At 52.2% G+C, this 15,975-nt stretch overlaps 1 protein-coding gene across 1 annotated transcript; it reads right to left on the bottom strand.

The window, feature by feature from the left end:
- Window positions 1-371: 371 nt before the first annotated feature.
- On the bottom strand, window positions 372-1,700 carry LOC136492041 (uncharacterized). The gene is made up of 4 exons (XM_066488196.1): window positions 1,575-1,700; window positions 1,310-1,489; window positions 865-1,250; window positions 372-798 (listed from the first exon to the last, which is right to left on the bottom strand). Exons 1-4 carry the CDS (start codon window positions 1,698-1,700, stop codon window positions 372-374), a joined length of 1,119 nt encoding a protein of 372 aa, XP_066344293.1.
- Window positions 1,701-15,975: the final 14,275 nt, after the last annotated feature.

Genomic DNA, 15,975 nt, shown 5'->3' with positions numbered 1-15,975 from the left:
GCCATCCGCAGCGACCGCTCCGCCAGCTGGCGGTATTGTTCGAAGGTGTCCCAGCGCCCACCCTCGGCCGCGTCCTCGAGGGCGAACAGAGGCTCCCCCTTAGGGTCGTCCTGGCTCTGCCACAAGACACGTGGGTGATCCCACCCGCAGGGCTCAGATCGTACCCACACGAGGGCCAAGCCTCCCTCGCCCGAGGTCGGAGCCAGCTGCTCCATAGTGCCGGCCGCCTCGGCATCGACCACCTCCTTCGCCCAGGAAGTATCGCCGGAGGAGATCGCATGGACCTCCACTTCTCGGACGCTCTCCTGCAACGGCGGCGGGACTTGGACCGGCGGCGGTATTGAGGCTTGCCCCGCCTCCGCCTCCACTTCCTAGGCCGCCGGCTTTGCCGCGCTCACGTCGGCTCCCGCCACCTCGGCCTTGGTGGTCTCGGGGGCTCCGGTCCCCGCCACGTTAGCCTCGGCGGTCTTGGGCGCCCCAGCCTCTGTCGCCTCGGCCTCTGAAGTCCGGGGGGCCTCTGTCTCGCCCTCGGTGGCCTCGGCAACTGAGGGCGCCTCGGCCCCATCTGACTCGCAGGCCTCGGCCTCACGGGGTGTAGACATTTCCTCCCCCGCTCGCTCCATGGCCGCCCCGGTAACCTCCTCCTGGGCGACCAGCTCCTTCAGGTCGGCCCTCGCCGATGCCCCACCGCGCTGTATGGCGTCCTGCGCCTCCACCGCCTGATGAGTGGTGGAGCCCGTGCTCACCTTGAGCGACTTAAGCGGCACCAGCGTAGGCACCTCCGCCTTACGCTTCCGGCTGAAGGCAGAACACCCACTTGGTTAGCATATGACATAAAGCGAGCGAGAAACGATACGAACTCACCTCGAGCGGGGGTGCAACCGCTTTGGCACTGCGACCCGCCTCTGCAACGACGGTGCCGGCGGTGGTGGCACGGCCTCCGTATCCGCTAGTGCCAGCCGGCCCTCGCCGGACTCTGGCACCCCCTCGGTCCTCTGTGGGGGCAGTTGCGTCGCCCCCGCCACCACCTGCTCCACCTCTGCCGTTGAGCCCATCGGGCTGACGGCACATTTTCCCAACGCCCGCGCCTCGGGCATGTCGGCCATGGCCCCGGGGCGGACGATCGCCGGCCCCGAGACCTCCTCTCCTCCTCCTCCTGGGAGCGCCGGGCTGCTCGCCGACGCCCCAGGCGCCGTCTCCCCGATGTCGGGGAGATAGTCCAGGGGACTCCGCCCCACCTCGCTCTCATCCTCTTCGCCCGAAGAGTCTGTCGACAGTGACGGTGATGGAGACGCCTCCACCGGGAGACCATCTGCCTCTGCCGCCGGCGGCGCTTCTCCAGCTCCTCATGCTCGATGATCTTTCTCTTGCGCTTTGCCTCCTCGGCATCCTTCTTCTTCTTCTGCGCCTCGGCATGCGCCCGGTTCACCGCCCGCCGCTTTGTGTCCTCAGGAATGGGCGGCAGGGAGGCTCGCACGTCCCTCATCCCCTACAGAAATGGCAAACACGAATAAGGGAACAGGCAACGGTGAGAAACGAGGAGGCCTCAGGGGCTACAGCGGCGCGTGACTCACTAGGGAAAGGTACCCCCATGATGGGCGCATCGCGATTGGGGTCAGACCATCGCTCTTCAGCTTCCCCTCCACCGTCTCCCTCACCCGACGTAGAATCTCCTCGTCGGAGAGGGCGGCGGCAGACATTCGGATGCCCTCGATTTGTCATCCGGTCTCATGTCGAACAAGCGACGTCGCCGAGCCATCAGCGGCAGCACCCTCCGGCGGTGGAAGGCTGCCATGACCACTGCCGCCGTAAGGCAATGGCCATGCAGCCTCTCTAGTCCCTCCAGGAGCGGCTACAGCTTGGGCTGATCCTCCTTCGGGACGCCATACCTTCACTTCTTCGGACAACTCTCCACAATCTGCCTGGTGTAAGGGGGAAGTTCGCCATCGTCGTTGCGAAGGTAGAACCAGCTGGTGTACCAGCGGCGGTTGGTCGACGCGAGCTGGGCCGTGAAGTAAAGGTGCTGACGGTCCTGGCGCACTTGGAGAGTGCAGCCACCGGCCCTCACCGCCTTCCTCGTGCCCGTCATGCCCGTCGGCTTGGTGGTATGCCCCGCCCGGAAGAGGTGGAGCCACAGCTCCCAATGGGGGGCAATCCCCAGGTACCCCTCGCAGACGGCGACGAAGATGGCCGCCTGCGCGATGGAGTTGGGATTGAAGTTGTGGAGCTCTACGCCGTAGTAGTGTGGGAGCGCCCGCATGAACCGGTCCGCCGACAGGCCGAGACCGCGCTCATGAAAGGACACGAAGCTCACAACGTAGCCATCGCGTGGCCTCGGCTCTGGCTCATCCTCCGGAGCAATCCACTCCGGTCTGCTGGGGTCGGTAACCAGATGGAGGAGGCCGTCATCGACGAGCGACTACAGCGTCTCCACAGATACGTCGGACCGATCCTAGGGATCCACCGGGAGGATGACAGGGCCGCCGGCCATCGCACGGTGGAGAATGCGACTACGGCGGTAAAGCTTTCTCTCTCTCTCTCTCTCCCTCGCCCTCCTCCCTTCTTTTCCCCGGAGCTCTCTGTTCCTAGCAGCAGCTTAAGGGCAGCAAAGGCGAATGCAAGCAAGGTAAGGAGGGGAGGGGCGAGGTTCATCACGTATTTATGCAGGAAGGGGGCGAAACGGGCGGGCGACGAAATTGGGAAAGTTTCCCTCAGATCCGGCACAGTTGATCCAGATCCAATTTTACCGCCCACATACCCACCTTTTCCTCATTAATCGCGTGAACAGTTATGTTCCATCCGCTGACACGGCGTCGCGTCCGACCGCTGCAGTGGCAGGCGCCGTTCCGCCTCCCTGAGAAATCGCCTCAAAAGGCGCGACTACTGTTGTCAAACCGATGGGGGGGAATATCCCCCACCCGATTCCTTTCAGACGATGGAACTTTGCGCCGAGCCCGTTACGATCTAGGGGTTCGAAGGCTGGGCCCCCGAGGGTTTCGACAGCCGCCCCAGGGCAATAGAGTCAGGGACAACTACGGGTGAGCCCATATGGGGCCAAGACCCAAACAAGTGAAACGCTTGGGACGCCCTAAGTCATGTCCGAGACCGGCAGGGAGGTCTCCGAATGGGATCCCACCGTAGGGAGGCACCGAGCCACCGGGGCTCATCGAACGGCCCCGGCACCCACTAGAGAAACCCTTTGGTACTCTTGAAGTGCGTCTCTAGACTGCTAGCCGACCCCAATCGAATGGGGCATAGGCCTCCACTCGGACTTACCCGATAACAGCTCACCGGAAGTGCCACCGCTCGCGCCCATCGAGGGTAGCCTAGCATATTCTACCCCTCCTTTCGAACGAAAAGGATGCGCGAGGGTCATACAAAAAGCCAGGGGAACCCCTGACGGCCCTCTCGCTCCGTGCAGAGGCTAGGGGGCTCTTCCTGCAACCTTGCCGAGACCCAGCCACCCAGGCTCGCACTCGAGGGGGCTCGACAAACAACCCCTCCTTCCGAACGAAAAGGATACGCGAGGATCGTACAAAAAGCCAGGGGAACTCCTGACGGCCCTCTCGCTCTGTGCAGAGGCTAGGGGGCTCTTCCTACAACCTTGCCGAGACCCAACGACCCAGGCTCGTACTCGAGGGGCCTCGGCAAACAACCCCTCCGTCCGAACGGAAAAGACGCGCGAGGGTCGCACCAAAAGCCAGGGGAACCCCTGACGGCCCTCTCGCTCCGTGCAGAGGCTAGGGGGCTCTTCCTGCAACTTCGCCGAGACCTAGCAACCCAGGCTCACACTCGAGGGGGCTCGGCGAACAACCCCTCTGTCTGAACGAAAAGGATGCGCGAGGGTCGCACAAAAAGCCAGGGGAACCCCCGACCACCCTCTTGCTCCGTGCGGGGGCTCGGGGGCTCTTCCTGCACCCAGGACGAAGACAAGCGACCCGAGCTCGCGCTCAAAGGCCCGAAAAAACGCGAAAAAGGGCATCGAGCCCGTTATGGTCCAGGGGTTCGAAGGCTGGGCCCCCGAGGGTTTCGACAGCCGCCCCAGGGCAGTAGAGTCAGGGACAACTATGGGCGAGCCCGCGCATGGCCAAGGCCCGAGCAAACGATCGCTCGGGATGCCCTAAGTCATGTCTGAGACCGACAGGGAGGTCTCCGAATGGGATCCCACCATAGGGAGGCGCCGAGCCACCGGGGCCCATCGAATGGCCTCGGCACCCACTAGTGAAGGCCTTTGGTACTCTTGGAGTGCGTCTCTGGACTGCTAGCCGACCCCTATCGAACGGGGCACGGGCCTCCACTCGGACTTACCCGATAACAGTTCACCGGAGGTGTCACTGCTCGCGCCCACCGAGGGTAGCATGGCACCCCACCCCTCCTTCCGAACGAAAAGGATGCGTGAGGGCCGCACAAAAAGCCAGGGGAACCTCCGATGGCCCTCTCGCTCCGTGCAGAGGCTAGGGGGCTCTTCCTGCAACCTTGCCAAGGCTCAGCGACCCGAACTCGCACTCATGGGCTCGGCAAACGCAATAAAACCCCTCTCACGACGTAAGAAAAGCCCCTAGAGGAATAAATCCACTCCTCCATGGCCTCGGGGGCTACACCACCGAGGCCTCGAGTACGAAACACCATCCCGCCAGGAGCTACTGCGAGCCGAGCCTCGTCAAAACCTCAAAGAGAGCGCTCACACTCTCCCTAAGGCTCGGGGGCTACTGTCGGGTACCACGAGAAGGGGTTCCCTAAGCAACAATTGAAAAAATCGCTTAGACCCCATCAAAATCAAAGCTAAGGGACAACTATTGGCTAAACCCCGGCCATATCCGAGGCCACCTAATCTCCGTCTCGCTAGAGGCCTCGCACGAAAGGCCTCGGACGGCCTACCGAATTTCCGCCTCGCTCGAAGTCTCACGCGAAAGGCCTCGGCCGGGGATCCGATTCTCTGTCTCGCCCGAGGCCCCACGTGTACGGCCTCGGACGAGACGCCGAATCTCCGTCTCGCTCGAGGCCGGCTCGAAAGGCTTCGGACGGGGAACCGATTCTCCGACTCGCCCGAGGCCCCGCCCGAAAGGCATCGAACAAGTTACTGATTCTCCGCCTCGCTCAAAGCCGGCTCGGCAAACAACCCCGTCGCCTCCGCCTTGACCAACTTCATGGACAAGATGTCACATCTGACCAGCGCGTTCAACCGCTCTCGCGATATCGGCCGAACGATGGCTTGACACAGCGGAGTGGCTGACGAAACGTAAGTCACATCGGAGCCATACCTTCCGAGACAGGACATAGCAGGGGTTACCGGCCGCTGTGCCTAGCACTGTGCCCACGACCGGCGCCCATACTACACTGTGCTACCTAACCCCTGCTCCAGAAACAACGCGGCGTGAGGAGTGAAGTCCGGGTTACTATAGCCTCGGAATCAGTGTACAGGACCAACCGCTCCCTCCGAGCCTCGGCAATCCACTTCAGGATCTCGGCAGCCTTGGGATTCGCGCCCGCCGAGCCCCCCACGACGGTTCGGCCTCGGCACCAGCTATGCCTCGGCTCTTTATGCTATCGGCGAACAGCAACCAGGCACGTCGCCCACAAGGCCCTGCGTCAAGCTATCACTGGAGCTCCCACGTCGCACAGGATCGGATGTGACCGGCGCGTTGCTCCAGCACTTCAAGGACAGGACCACTCCATCGACCATGCCGTCACAGTAACAGGCTACAGGGCTCGGACATGCCGCCTCTGTTCGCACGACGCCACGTAGCTAACACATGTATCACCCCTGTCCCCCCTTCAACTATAAAAGGGAGAGACCGGGGCCATTTTCTGAGGGGAGTTCAGGCTCACGAGCTCACGAAGTAGACGGGCACACGCATAGACGAGATAGACGAACACACGCTCAACACTCTGTAACACACACGCTCCCCCGCTGCTTGAGAGCAACGACTCAAGCAGCCCACACCGCTCCACGCCGAGACTTGGGACTAGCTCCCTCTCTCGTCCTGCTTATAACCCCCTACTACAAGCACTTCGGTGGAAGGAATACAAGATCGATCTCTCAGACTGGACGTATGGCACCCATTGCCTGAACCAGTATAAACCTTGTGTCTTTTTGCATCACCATCCGAGATAAGGAGCACGCAGTACATTTTCACTAGTTGGTTAAGGACGTCCGGTCCAAAACACCGACAGCTAGCGTCCAGATCGAACGTCGGGAGAGCTAGCAACTCCGTTTTTTTAGCAAACATACTCGCTTTAGTTGACACAAGGAATGACGTGATTCACCCTTCCTCGGCCTCACAGATGTAATCAGCTGATGTCAGGCCATCGCAAATTAAAGCCAGCCCAGACTAATTGAGAGAATTAAGCCCATCGACGCAATGGTCTAGGGACCAGGAGTTGGTTGGGTTGGGCCGACACAGCAGATAAAAAAGTGATGCACACCATATGGGCTTTCCATCAAATTCATACGTCTTGTTCACTTCAAAAATAAAACGAGTTCTATCTACCTACTTCCTATATCCTGGAATACAAAGTACTCCTTCAGTACAGTACTGTAATGCAATGCATTCCATATTTTTAAGACAATTTAAGAGAATACTCACCTATGGATTAAACCTAATTAAAAAGTTTTCTTCTCAAATTATGGTTTCCTTTTTAACATTTTTTTCTAATCTGGGTATGGACACCATATAGAATAATTATATTCCAGTACAAATTTTAGAAGTCATAATGCACTGTATTTCAGGACGAAAGGAATATATAACCAATTTCAGTACCAAATGATTAAGGAGACCGATAAAAGAACCTGACCCTCACTAATTAGTTAGTTTGGTTGTGAACTTGCTTGATTTTCTAGTAATGCATAGTTTAAAAGGCATGCATGCATGTCACTGATTTCGGCTACCAGTTATAAAAATGTTTAAAAGGCATGCATATATAGATGTGCACTACTACATAAACTCCATCATCGCTGGTTCCGAACACCTAATCACTGCAAGATTTGAGCCGGTGAAAGTGGATGGTGATAATAATCTTGATAACAACTGGTTTCAAACGATGGTGAAGATGATGATCATCACCGGCTCGTTATACAAACATGTGGTGATAATAAAAAAAACAAAAAAAAATCAACTGCCAACAACAACCAATGCCCACACCATTGTCGTCTCCTTGTCGAGAGTACTCATTGCTCCGACCTCGAGCTGACTTCATCCCCCTCGGTCTCTCTTCCTCCGCCAGATCTTCCTTATCCACTATTTGTCAACATCGCATCCCTTTTAAGTCGGTAACCTAACTAGATAGTCTTCCACTGACTACACTTAGCTATATCATCTAACTCAATCGTCATCCCGGTGCGCTACCCATATAGCACACTAATGTCTGGCCTTCATCTAGGATCATCGCTGTAAGGATTCACAATACAACTCATATCAAGTTCACATCACATATTAAATGAAGTTATTAAGTTTACATCAACCTTTTGTCTCATACTTAGTCATAACCCATCACATAGAGTACTAGCGGAAGTCTTTTAGTCAAACAACATAAGTTTTGATACACGCTTATAGATGCGACATCTCCATAAGCCTACACGCCACGCAGGGCTTACATCCACTGCACGCAGGTGTATCCTCAAGGTCTGTTCGGTTGGTCGGCTAAAATTATTTTTATTATGAAAGAAAAATACTGGGCCGTTAGGTTCAGTCCGGCAGACTTTGAGACCGGAGAAAGTTACAACTGCTCCTACCGTACCCATGGATCCGCGAGATGGACCGACGTGACTCTCTGACCGCATCTCTATCTGCAGGTACCCTCCTGCTCGTAGCCCAGACGGCTGGCCAGGCCGGTCCCGACACGTTGCTGATCGACCGTGTCGTCATGTAGTACTACTCATTGACAGTGACACTGCCACCGCGCTGCTACAGTGCACCGCATGGCCGACCGTTGCCGGGCGACGCCGGATGCCCAGGCTCGCCGAGACGAGGTGGCGAGTTCTCTATTGGCGCTGGCCGAGGACCGCCGTGCCCATGCCGGCCTTGCTTGCATGCCATTGCTGCCAGGCATATATATCGATGCATGCACCTGTCAGTGTGGCGCGCCCTGCCCCTGCGGCCCTGCCCGGCCGGGCCATCGCGCTGACCGGCCGGCATCACTTGGCGTGCGCTGTGCGTGCACGCTCACGCTGAGTGAGAGCACCGCGCGGTACGGGCCGAGACGCGCTTTGACGCTGCCTTTGTGCGTGTACGCTTGCGTGCCCCGGTACTGTGCGCGGAATCTCAAAGATAGGCGTGCATGTATAGAAATGCATGCCCAAATATTCGAGGGACCACAATTCCACGGAACAGAACATTGCTGCGACCGATTTGTATTTGCTAGCATCTCGATCTTTTAATCCTTATTAGCGCGTCCAGCTTTAGCCTTTGATTGGAGAACTCGCATCGCATGTACCACCATATGTATATATAGCTTCTGTGTCCCCGTTGGGCTGACTTTAAAAACCGACTTATCTGGCTTCTTTTTTCAGTCGGAATCGTGTTTTTCTTTCACAGTAATTTAGTCGGAACAGTGTTTTGACTTGTTTTTTCAGCCAAATTCAGCCGAGCGAACAGGCCAGGTAAGCGCCAAGCGTGCAATCGAGGGCAGGCAAATACGGTACTGCATATACAGGACCACAAAAAGCATGAGTGCGTGCTGGTTTTAACAAATGCCACTACGCAGAGGCATGATCGTCGTCGTCGTCGTGCAGCGGTCGAGATGTAACATGTTGGGAGTAAATTAGAGAGCCGAATGAAACAAGTATGAAGCGAATCCGAATTCTGTTAGCGTCGTCGCATGCGTGACGACGCGCGATAGGCGCGACACCTACTAGCTACAAGCCTACAAGCTGACATAAGCCAAAGCTGTTGAGTTGCCGTCCACCACTGGCGTCGGTCCATTGTTGAGTGGCTATATATAGCTTCAAAACAAAGCCTGCCAAGTCCGTTTTTGCTTGCTGCCGATGATCAAATAATAGTGTAAACACGGATCGTTTCGTTTGGCCCGCACCACAAGGTTGGGTGTGTCCCCAGAAGGGGATTCCGTGCATTCCCTTTTTTCGGAAGGGAAGACGGGATTATATTAAAATTCAAGATTTAATCAAACACAGTCGTATGATAAATTGCATCCAGTCTGCGCCCGACCACACGCCTGAGACGTGCACCGCGCCCACCCGACCAAGCCGGAGACAAAGAAGAAGATGGCGCCGGCGCCGCCGGCTTCTCTCTCTGACACGCTCTATCTTCTTTATCAACACCGGCGGGCTTAGAAGAAAAGAGATTTGGGGGAGGAAGACCGGTCAGACGGTGGGGACGACGGCCAGGCGCTTTAGGGGGCCTGGAGGTGGCGGAGGCAGCCGGGCCGGGTCGCGGCGGTGCTCGCCGACGAGACGGCGGGAGCCGCTGCCGGCCGTCGGTGGTGGGGCGGCGGCGGGGGCTGGGCAAGGACGAGCACGAGCGGCAGGAGCGATTCTTCAGTCACCTAGACGCGAGCGGCGGGAGGAAGAAGAAACAAACCTGCTGTTCGATCTGGATCCTGCAGTCCTGACGTTTAGACAATTCTTCAGGCACTGTCCCGGATGCACTCCCTTGACATTGAACACAGTACATTGTCTACACATGAAAAATTCTGAAGTAAATAAGGCACAATATTCTATCCAAATTCTTTCATAGTCTTCTTCCGATGCAGTCGAATACTGAAGCCAGAGTGCAGTCTATATAGCATCAACCCCAAAATTGGACAACTCGCAAGATCCAACATTCTGGAACCAACCCAAAACGCATCTCAGTCGATGAAAGAATATTGGCAGTTGCATCGTCGGACGTCGTATAGGACGCAGAATAACTGTTCTTGTTGGGAGTGTCCAGAAGCACCCCTCTCCTTTTCAGATAATGGCCACAAATTGACCGTCTACCGATGAAATTGACGCCTGCAATGACGACGTTGTCGTTGAAATCACCAAAGTCAGCGCACGAAACCAGATCTCGACCGAATATCATCTAATTTTGTCGGTTGATTTATTTGGGCTAAAACCTAAACAAGCTAGATCTAAAAACTACGGTTCTTATCACCGGCTGACACACCGAAAAAAAAGGAAGGAGAGGGTTCCTAGACGGTAGACGCACCGAAGAGAACAGAAGGAGAGGGGACTTAGACGGCAGGGGCAGCTACGACGAGGAGGAGCAAAGGCTGGCGGCGGCTGCGTACCCTTACTTATTACGCGTCGTGGTTGACCACACTGACGGGAGGGAGCAAATCGATTCCAGCTCCACGAGCATTCCCTTTTTCTCCTTTTCACGGCGGTCGTACATGCTCATCTTTAGGGGTGTCTGGACTGCTCCGCTTCATGTTTTTCAGTTTTGCTCCACGTTTTTTAGTCAAATGGTTTTTAGCTCAACGCACACTGTTCAAGAAAAAAGGTGGAGTTGTGAGAGCACCTAAATAGGTGCTCCACAAACTTCATTTTTTTGTGGAGCTGCTCCACGATGGAGTTTGTGGAGCAGTCCCAAACACCCCCTTAGAGTCCTAAATGTTCATTTAAATTTCTTAGGATCTGAAATTTAATTTAACAATTTTTTAATGATCTTGGATGTTGATATGGTCTAGACTAGAGTTTTAGTTCTCAATATGATTTACAATATTTTAGTTGACAAGTTCTTATTTGAACTTGTCTAGAGTCCCAAATATGTGTTTGAAGTCCTTACATTTTGAAAATCAAATTTCAAAATTTTGAACAACCTAGAATGTTGAGATGGCCAATTCTAAATTTAGAGTGGTCGATGAGATCTATATCTTTGTAGTTGATATTTTTTTATTTAGAGTTGTTCAATGTCTCAAATATTTGTTTTTTAAGTTATCATATTTTGAGATTCAAATTTTAAAATTTCAAACAATCTTAGAGACAGACAAGCCCTATACCAAAGTTGCAGTGTTTGACAATATCTAAAACTTTATAGTTATATTTTTCAATTTAGACCATTTACTGGTCAAAAAATTCAATACTTCCTCCGTCTCAAAATAATATACGTTATAGAATTGTGCATGGATATCAACATTGTAGTAGCTTAGCTATCTATCTAAATTATTGTAGAAATTTCGAGATCCACGATTAGACATGGAAAAACATAAAAACTTTTTCTTAGTTAAAGGAGCAGATGATTCGATCGATTTCTGTATACGTCTTGATATATGTTTGTGACAATGTGTCTATGTATATACTGAGTCGTAAAAGCTTGACTGACCCAAATAGAGGCATACGGAGCACTTCTATAGAAACTAGATGATTTCTATGTTTTTTAATTAAAATGACAACTAAACAAAATAATGATGTAGCATTGGATTTAAAGAAGAGAGAGACAGAAAGAGGAGGAAATTGTTTCTTAGATAAGAAACTATGTGTACTATATAGGGGAAGTGAGATACCAAGAGATATGATAGTTAAATGATAGAGAAAATAAGATTTGGTCCATCTTCTCAAACATAAACCCTATTTGGTAATAAACAAATATTAAATCACTGACTTCATCCTGATTTGCTTCAAACCTGTTGGTCACATACAGGACCACCAGTTTAAACCTGTTTGTCTGATTCAAAGTAGCATGCGTTTTGTCAATTTCTATAACGTAAAGTGAAACTTTTGCCAATTCCTATGTGTAATTTTTTCCTTTCTAAAACCTATGTGAAATCTCCAAAATTAAACTAGTTACATTTACTTGTTACTCTCCGTTCCAAATTGCAAATCATTTTGTTCTTTTTAGGTATATATAGATTTTGCTACACATTTAGATATACATTATGTATATGATAAAACTAATGGGTAGTGCTAGCGCCCGGATGTCTTGACGGTGCGCGCTGCACTCCGTTTTGCGTGTTCCACATGGGGCTCGCGCTGCCTGAGTGACAAGAGGGGAATGGGGAGACGCCTCCGATTCAGAACACATCATCGTATGGATGCCCTGCCGGCGCCGGGAGAATGACACACGGAGATGATGCAGCAGAAGGCGAGAATAAGAAATGCAACACCCAATCTGTTTTTCAAACATCCAAATATAACAGTTGCAACATACGCCTGAAGGCAGATGAAACACTTGAAAAACCACCTGAAAACACTTGAAAACCATTGCAACCATACGCAACATCCAGATAAAACACATGTGTGAAACATATGCAACATCTAGATAAACCCACTTGCAACATGTGTCCGGAAAACACAAATGAAACATTGGTAACATACCTTTGCAACATACGTGTACAACCATTGTAACATACGCAACATTCCGATCTACTTTTGCAACATCCATCTGAAACACTTGCAATATACCTCTGAAACATCGGAAACACTCGAAACATACGCTTGCAACGCGCGCTTTCAGCAAAACATGGCAGTCAGGCGGCGGAGCATGGCACAACGCGATCCCGGCTGTGCGGTCATAGTGGAGAAGGAGGATGGCAGCGGGCGGGCGGCTGCACGGCCCCCGGCGATAGGGCGCATGTAGTGGCGATGACAGCAGCAGTCGGGTGGTGCGGCCGTGCGCGGCGAGCATGCCATGGCGGTACGGTCGCGGGGGAGCACGCCACGGCGGTGCGGACGTGGCGGCGGTGGAGATGAAGGTTGACGGGAGGCGTGCGGGAGCTGCGGCGGAGTTGGTCGCAGAGCGGAGTCACGGTGATGCGTGATTTTTTTAATCTGCGGTGACTGGAGGGGAGCGGAGGGAGCGGATAGGAACGACAGCTTCTGGATGTCGGGTCCACCAACAGGGGCGTCTGGCGTGGACGGACGTCTGACTTCCAGCATTACCGAAGTGACATGGTGAAATGCAAGAGAAAACCCTTGAAAAATGTTTGGGAAAGACTAACTCACATACACAAGTTGTTGAAACATTTTGAGGAGTTGACACATTTCAAAAGGAGGCAAAAATAAACTATAAGTGTTTGGTGCCTTCTGGGGGGCACCAGATTAAGCGCCAGTCTGTGTGCTGTTGACTGTGCTACATATGAAACTAATGAATCTAGAAAAAATGTTCAATTTAGAACGGAGGAAGTAGTTCCAATAAAATTTGGTTTCAATTCAACAGAAGCTATTGTCCTTTTTCAAATGATTTAAGATCACCATGGGCCTATTCGATTTAGCACCGATGTGGCTACAAGTTGAAGCAAAAATGCACACCTTCTGCTAGAAAGAGGGTGTTCGATCTTCTGTCAGTTTGAAGACAACTTTTGATTTTGGTCAAAACTTGACATATGTGACCTGACTTCCAATCACAAATATCTGGACCTTACAATCGCAGCACCACGTCTACTTTAATTATGAACTGTGCGCTGCCCATTTGACCTCGCCATGATGGCTATGTCTGCGAATCAAGAAACAAGATAGTCACAAATTATAGGAGATTGATTAAGCTCACAAGTTGGGGTTCCACAACTCGATGATTGGCGAAACAATTCAATGATAGGTTAATCTAAGCAAAATATACACCCTAACCTAGCCTGTAACCATTGAATATATAGTCTTTGGAGCGACCAAGGACCCATCGATACGTCTCTAATGGACTCTGACACGATACACATGGTCCAATTATATATAAAAGAAGTGGTCTTATCCATTTGGAAAAGTACATAAGCTTTTGCCAATTTCTATAAAGATCGTTATTCTCTCACTAAATAAAAACGCATAATGTTTTTGCGTTCCAAACGGTTGTGCTCATAGCACCCATACCGTGGACCACCAGTACGAAAATTGTGTGCTCGTACCGGGGGGTGGGGGGCACCGGGCCTATGGCCGTAGCATATCTTGGTCTCAGCAGAACGGTTGGCAAAGGCCAAAGGTGCAGCGGAGCAACAGGGCAGGGGTACATGCTGTTAGTGATGATCTCACCAGCTCGGCCCAACGGTCGAGTTGGGCCTTAACCTCGCGCCTTGATCGGGGGCGCCCAACCCTACATGGTTGGTGCGCCCCCATCACACTGCGCTATATAGAGAGGTGGGGGCCGGCGGTCTCTTAACGAGGTTGATCGAGCTACAGTTCCCACCGACAAAAACCTAACACCGATCTAAAGAGGGTGCGCAGCCAGTGACGGGAAGCCACCACCGTTTCCTCCGCTGGGACACCACACCACTGCTAGACCGCACCACCGGACTCCACAACAACACCGACATCACCATGGATGGCTCCAGCTATTACGCCAAGAACTCCAATGGTCAGTGATGTCTCACCTCTCCTCCTCTCCTCTCTGTTACTCTATTTCTTCATGTACTAGGATGAACTACATCTTTTATCACAAGTAGAAGAGGTTGTACCCGCTAGATCTATGCCAAGTTGATCCTATAGTATCTATCAATGGTATCAATCGAGTCTAATCTGGACGTAGATCTATGCTTTGGGGTAGAAAAGAAGAAATTAGAAGGAGGTGATTCGATTTTTGATCTGGATGAAACCCTAACCCTAAAAGGGAAAGGATGGAGAAGGGGAGGAACCTACCTGGGTTTTCTTGACTCCGTCGACACCGCCGTTTGCATGGGAAGAAGACCACGACGTCGCTTCTCCGGGGCACGGGGATGGAGCCACCGGAGGGCGCGGTCTCACCTCCGCGTGTACCCTACCGGGATTGGGCGTAGGGCACCACAGCAAGGCCGCTCGATGGCGGCGTGCTCACCCACGGGTGAACACACGCGCCGGTGAGGGGACCTACGGCGGTGGCGCCGACCTCATTCCTTCGGCTGCGCTGCGGGTGGTCGTCGTCGCTGCTCTGCTTCGCGCTAAGAGAGGGAGAGGGAAGGGAATGAGGCTAGGGTTCGGGGGAGAGCGCCGTCGCGATGTTTTGATCAGCCGAGACGCATGCTCAGCCGTCGATCTGAGATGGACGTGTGCGAGCGCATCGGGCTGGATTCAGCCTAGGCGGGCGAGTGAAATCCCGGCCCAGGCCCAGGTTGCGGCCTGGGCGCGGGGGAGTGCGGGCATGAGCCGCCGCCGCATGCCGAATTTGCTACTGGGCCATGACAGTGCGCAGCGCGCAAGCAGCTTTGGCCCAAGTTGCACAGTTACTTTTTTGCTTTTGTTTTTTAATTTTCTGAAGCAAATTTTGATGATTTTTGACTAGTTTAAATCTTTGTCCAAATTTGAACCAACGAGATAATTTTTCAGAGAGTATATGAATGCTTTTGAAAAGTAGATAAAGTATTTTTCATGTTTCCGCTGCGAATGATGATGTTTATGATCTTCTTATTAAATTCGAACCAACAGGAGAATTTAATTTTGAGGAGTAGTTATAATTTTCAATAAATTTATGATTTTGCTATTTTCTGACCAAAGTTGTTGATAACAATATTATAAATGTTTGATTTATGAGTTTACGCATTGATTTTATTTTCCACCCAACGGTGATGTAGAATTAACGTAGAAGAAGTTGTATGTTTTAATTTTGACCAACGTTAAATTAAGGCATGCAATCATTATGTTATGTTTTCTCATTTTCTCTGACACTGTTTTTCAGGACTCAATCCTATGGCATTTATCTCGCATATTCCGCCTCTTGAAGGGGGCAACTACAGAGTATAACGAGAGAAGTATGAGCTCGCACTTGCGCTGTCCGAGAATGACTTAGCACTTACCTCTCTGTGTCCTACTGAGCCAGAGGACCCGATGATGGTAGAAAATAAGACTGATGCTGATTTCACTGCTCGAAAGCGAGATCATGTAGAAGTTAGAATAAAATACGATCTTGATCGGAAGAAATGGGACATCTCGAACCGCAAGTGCTTGATGGTGGCCAAGTCCACTATCTCAGATGCTATAAGGGGATCAATCCTAGATTGTGATACCGCCACCGAGTATCTTAAGAAAGTGGAGAGTCAGTTTACTGGCTCTTCAAAGGCTTATGCAAGCACCTTGATAAAGAAATTATTCAATGAGAAATACTCTGGTGGAGGTATAAGAGAACACATATTGAAGATGAGCAA

The sequence above is a fragment of the Miscanthus floridulus genome, chromosome 11 (genome assembly GCF_019320115.1).
Source record: "Miscanthus floridulus cultivar M001 chromosome 11, ASM1932011v1, whole genome shotgun sequence".
Lineage (NCBI taxonomy): Eukaryota > Viridiplantae > Streptophyta > Magnoliopsida > Poales > Poaceae > Miscanthus > Miscanthus floridulus.
The sequence above is the reverse complement of the archived record's forward strand: the minus strand, read 5'-3'. Positions and strand labels throughout refer to the sequence as shown.

Bases quoted from the DNA above. Each gene is read 5' to 3' on its own strand.
- LOC136492041 (XM_066488196.1), bottom strand. From the start codon at position 1,700: ATGTCTGCCGCCGCCCTCTCCGACGAGGAGATTCTACGTCGGGTGAGG. The intron at 1,490-1,574 runs GTGAGTCACGCG...CCATTTCTGTAG, and splicing joins CATGGGGGTACCTTTCCCTA to GGGATGAGGGACGTGCGAGC. The intron at 799-864 runs GTGAGTTCGTAT...TTCTGCCTTCAG, and splicing joins CGGTTGCACCCCCGCTCGAG to CCGGAAGCGTAAGGCGGAGG.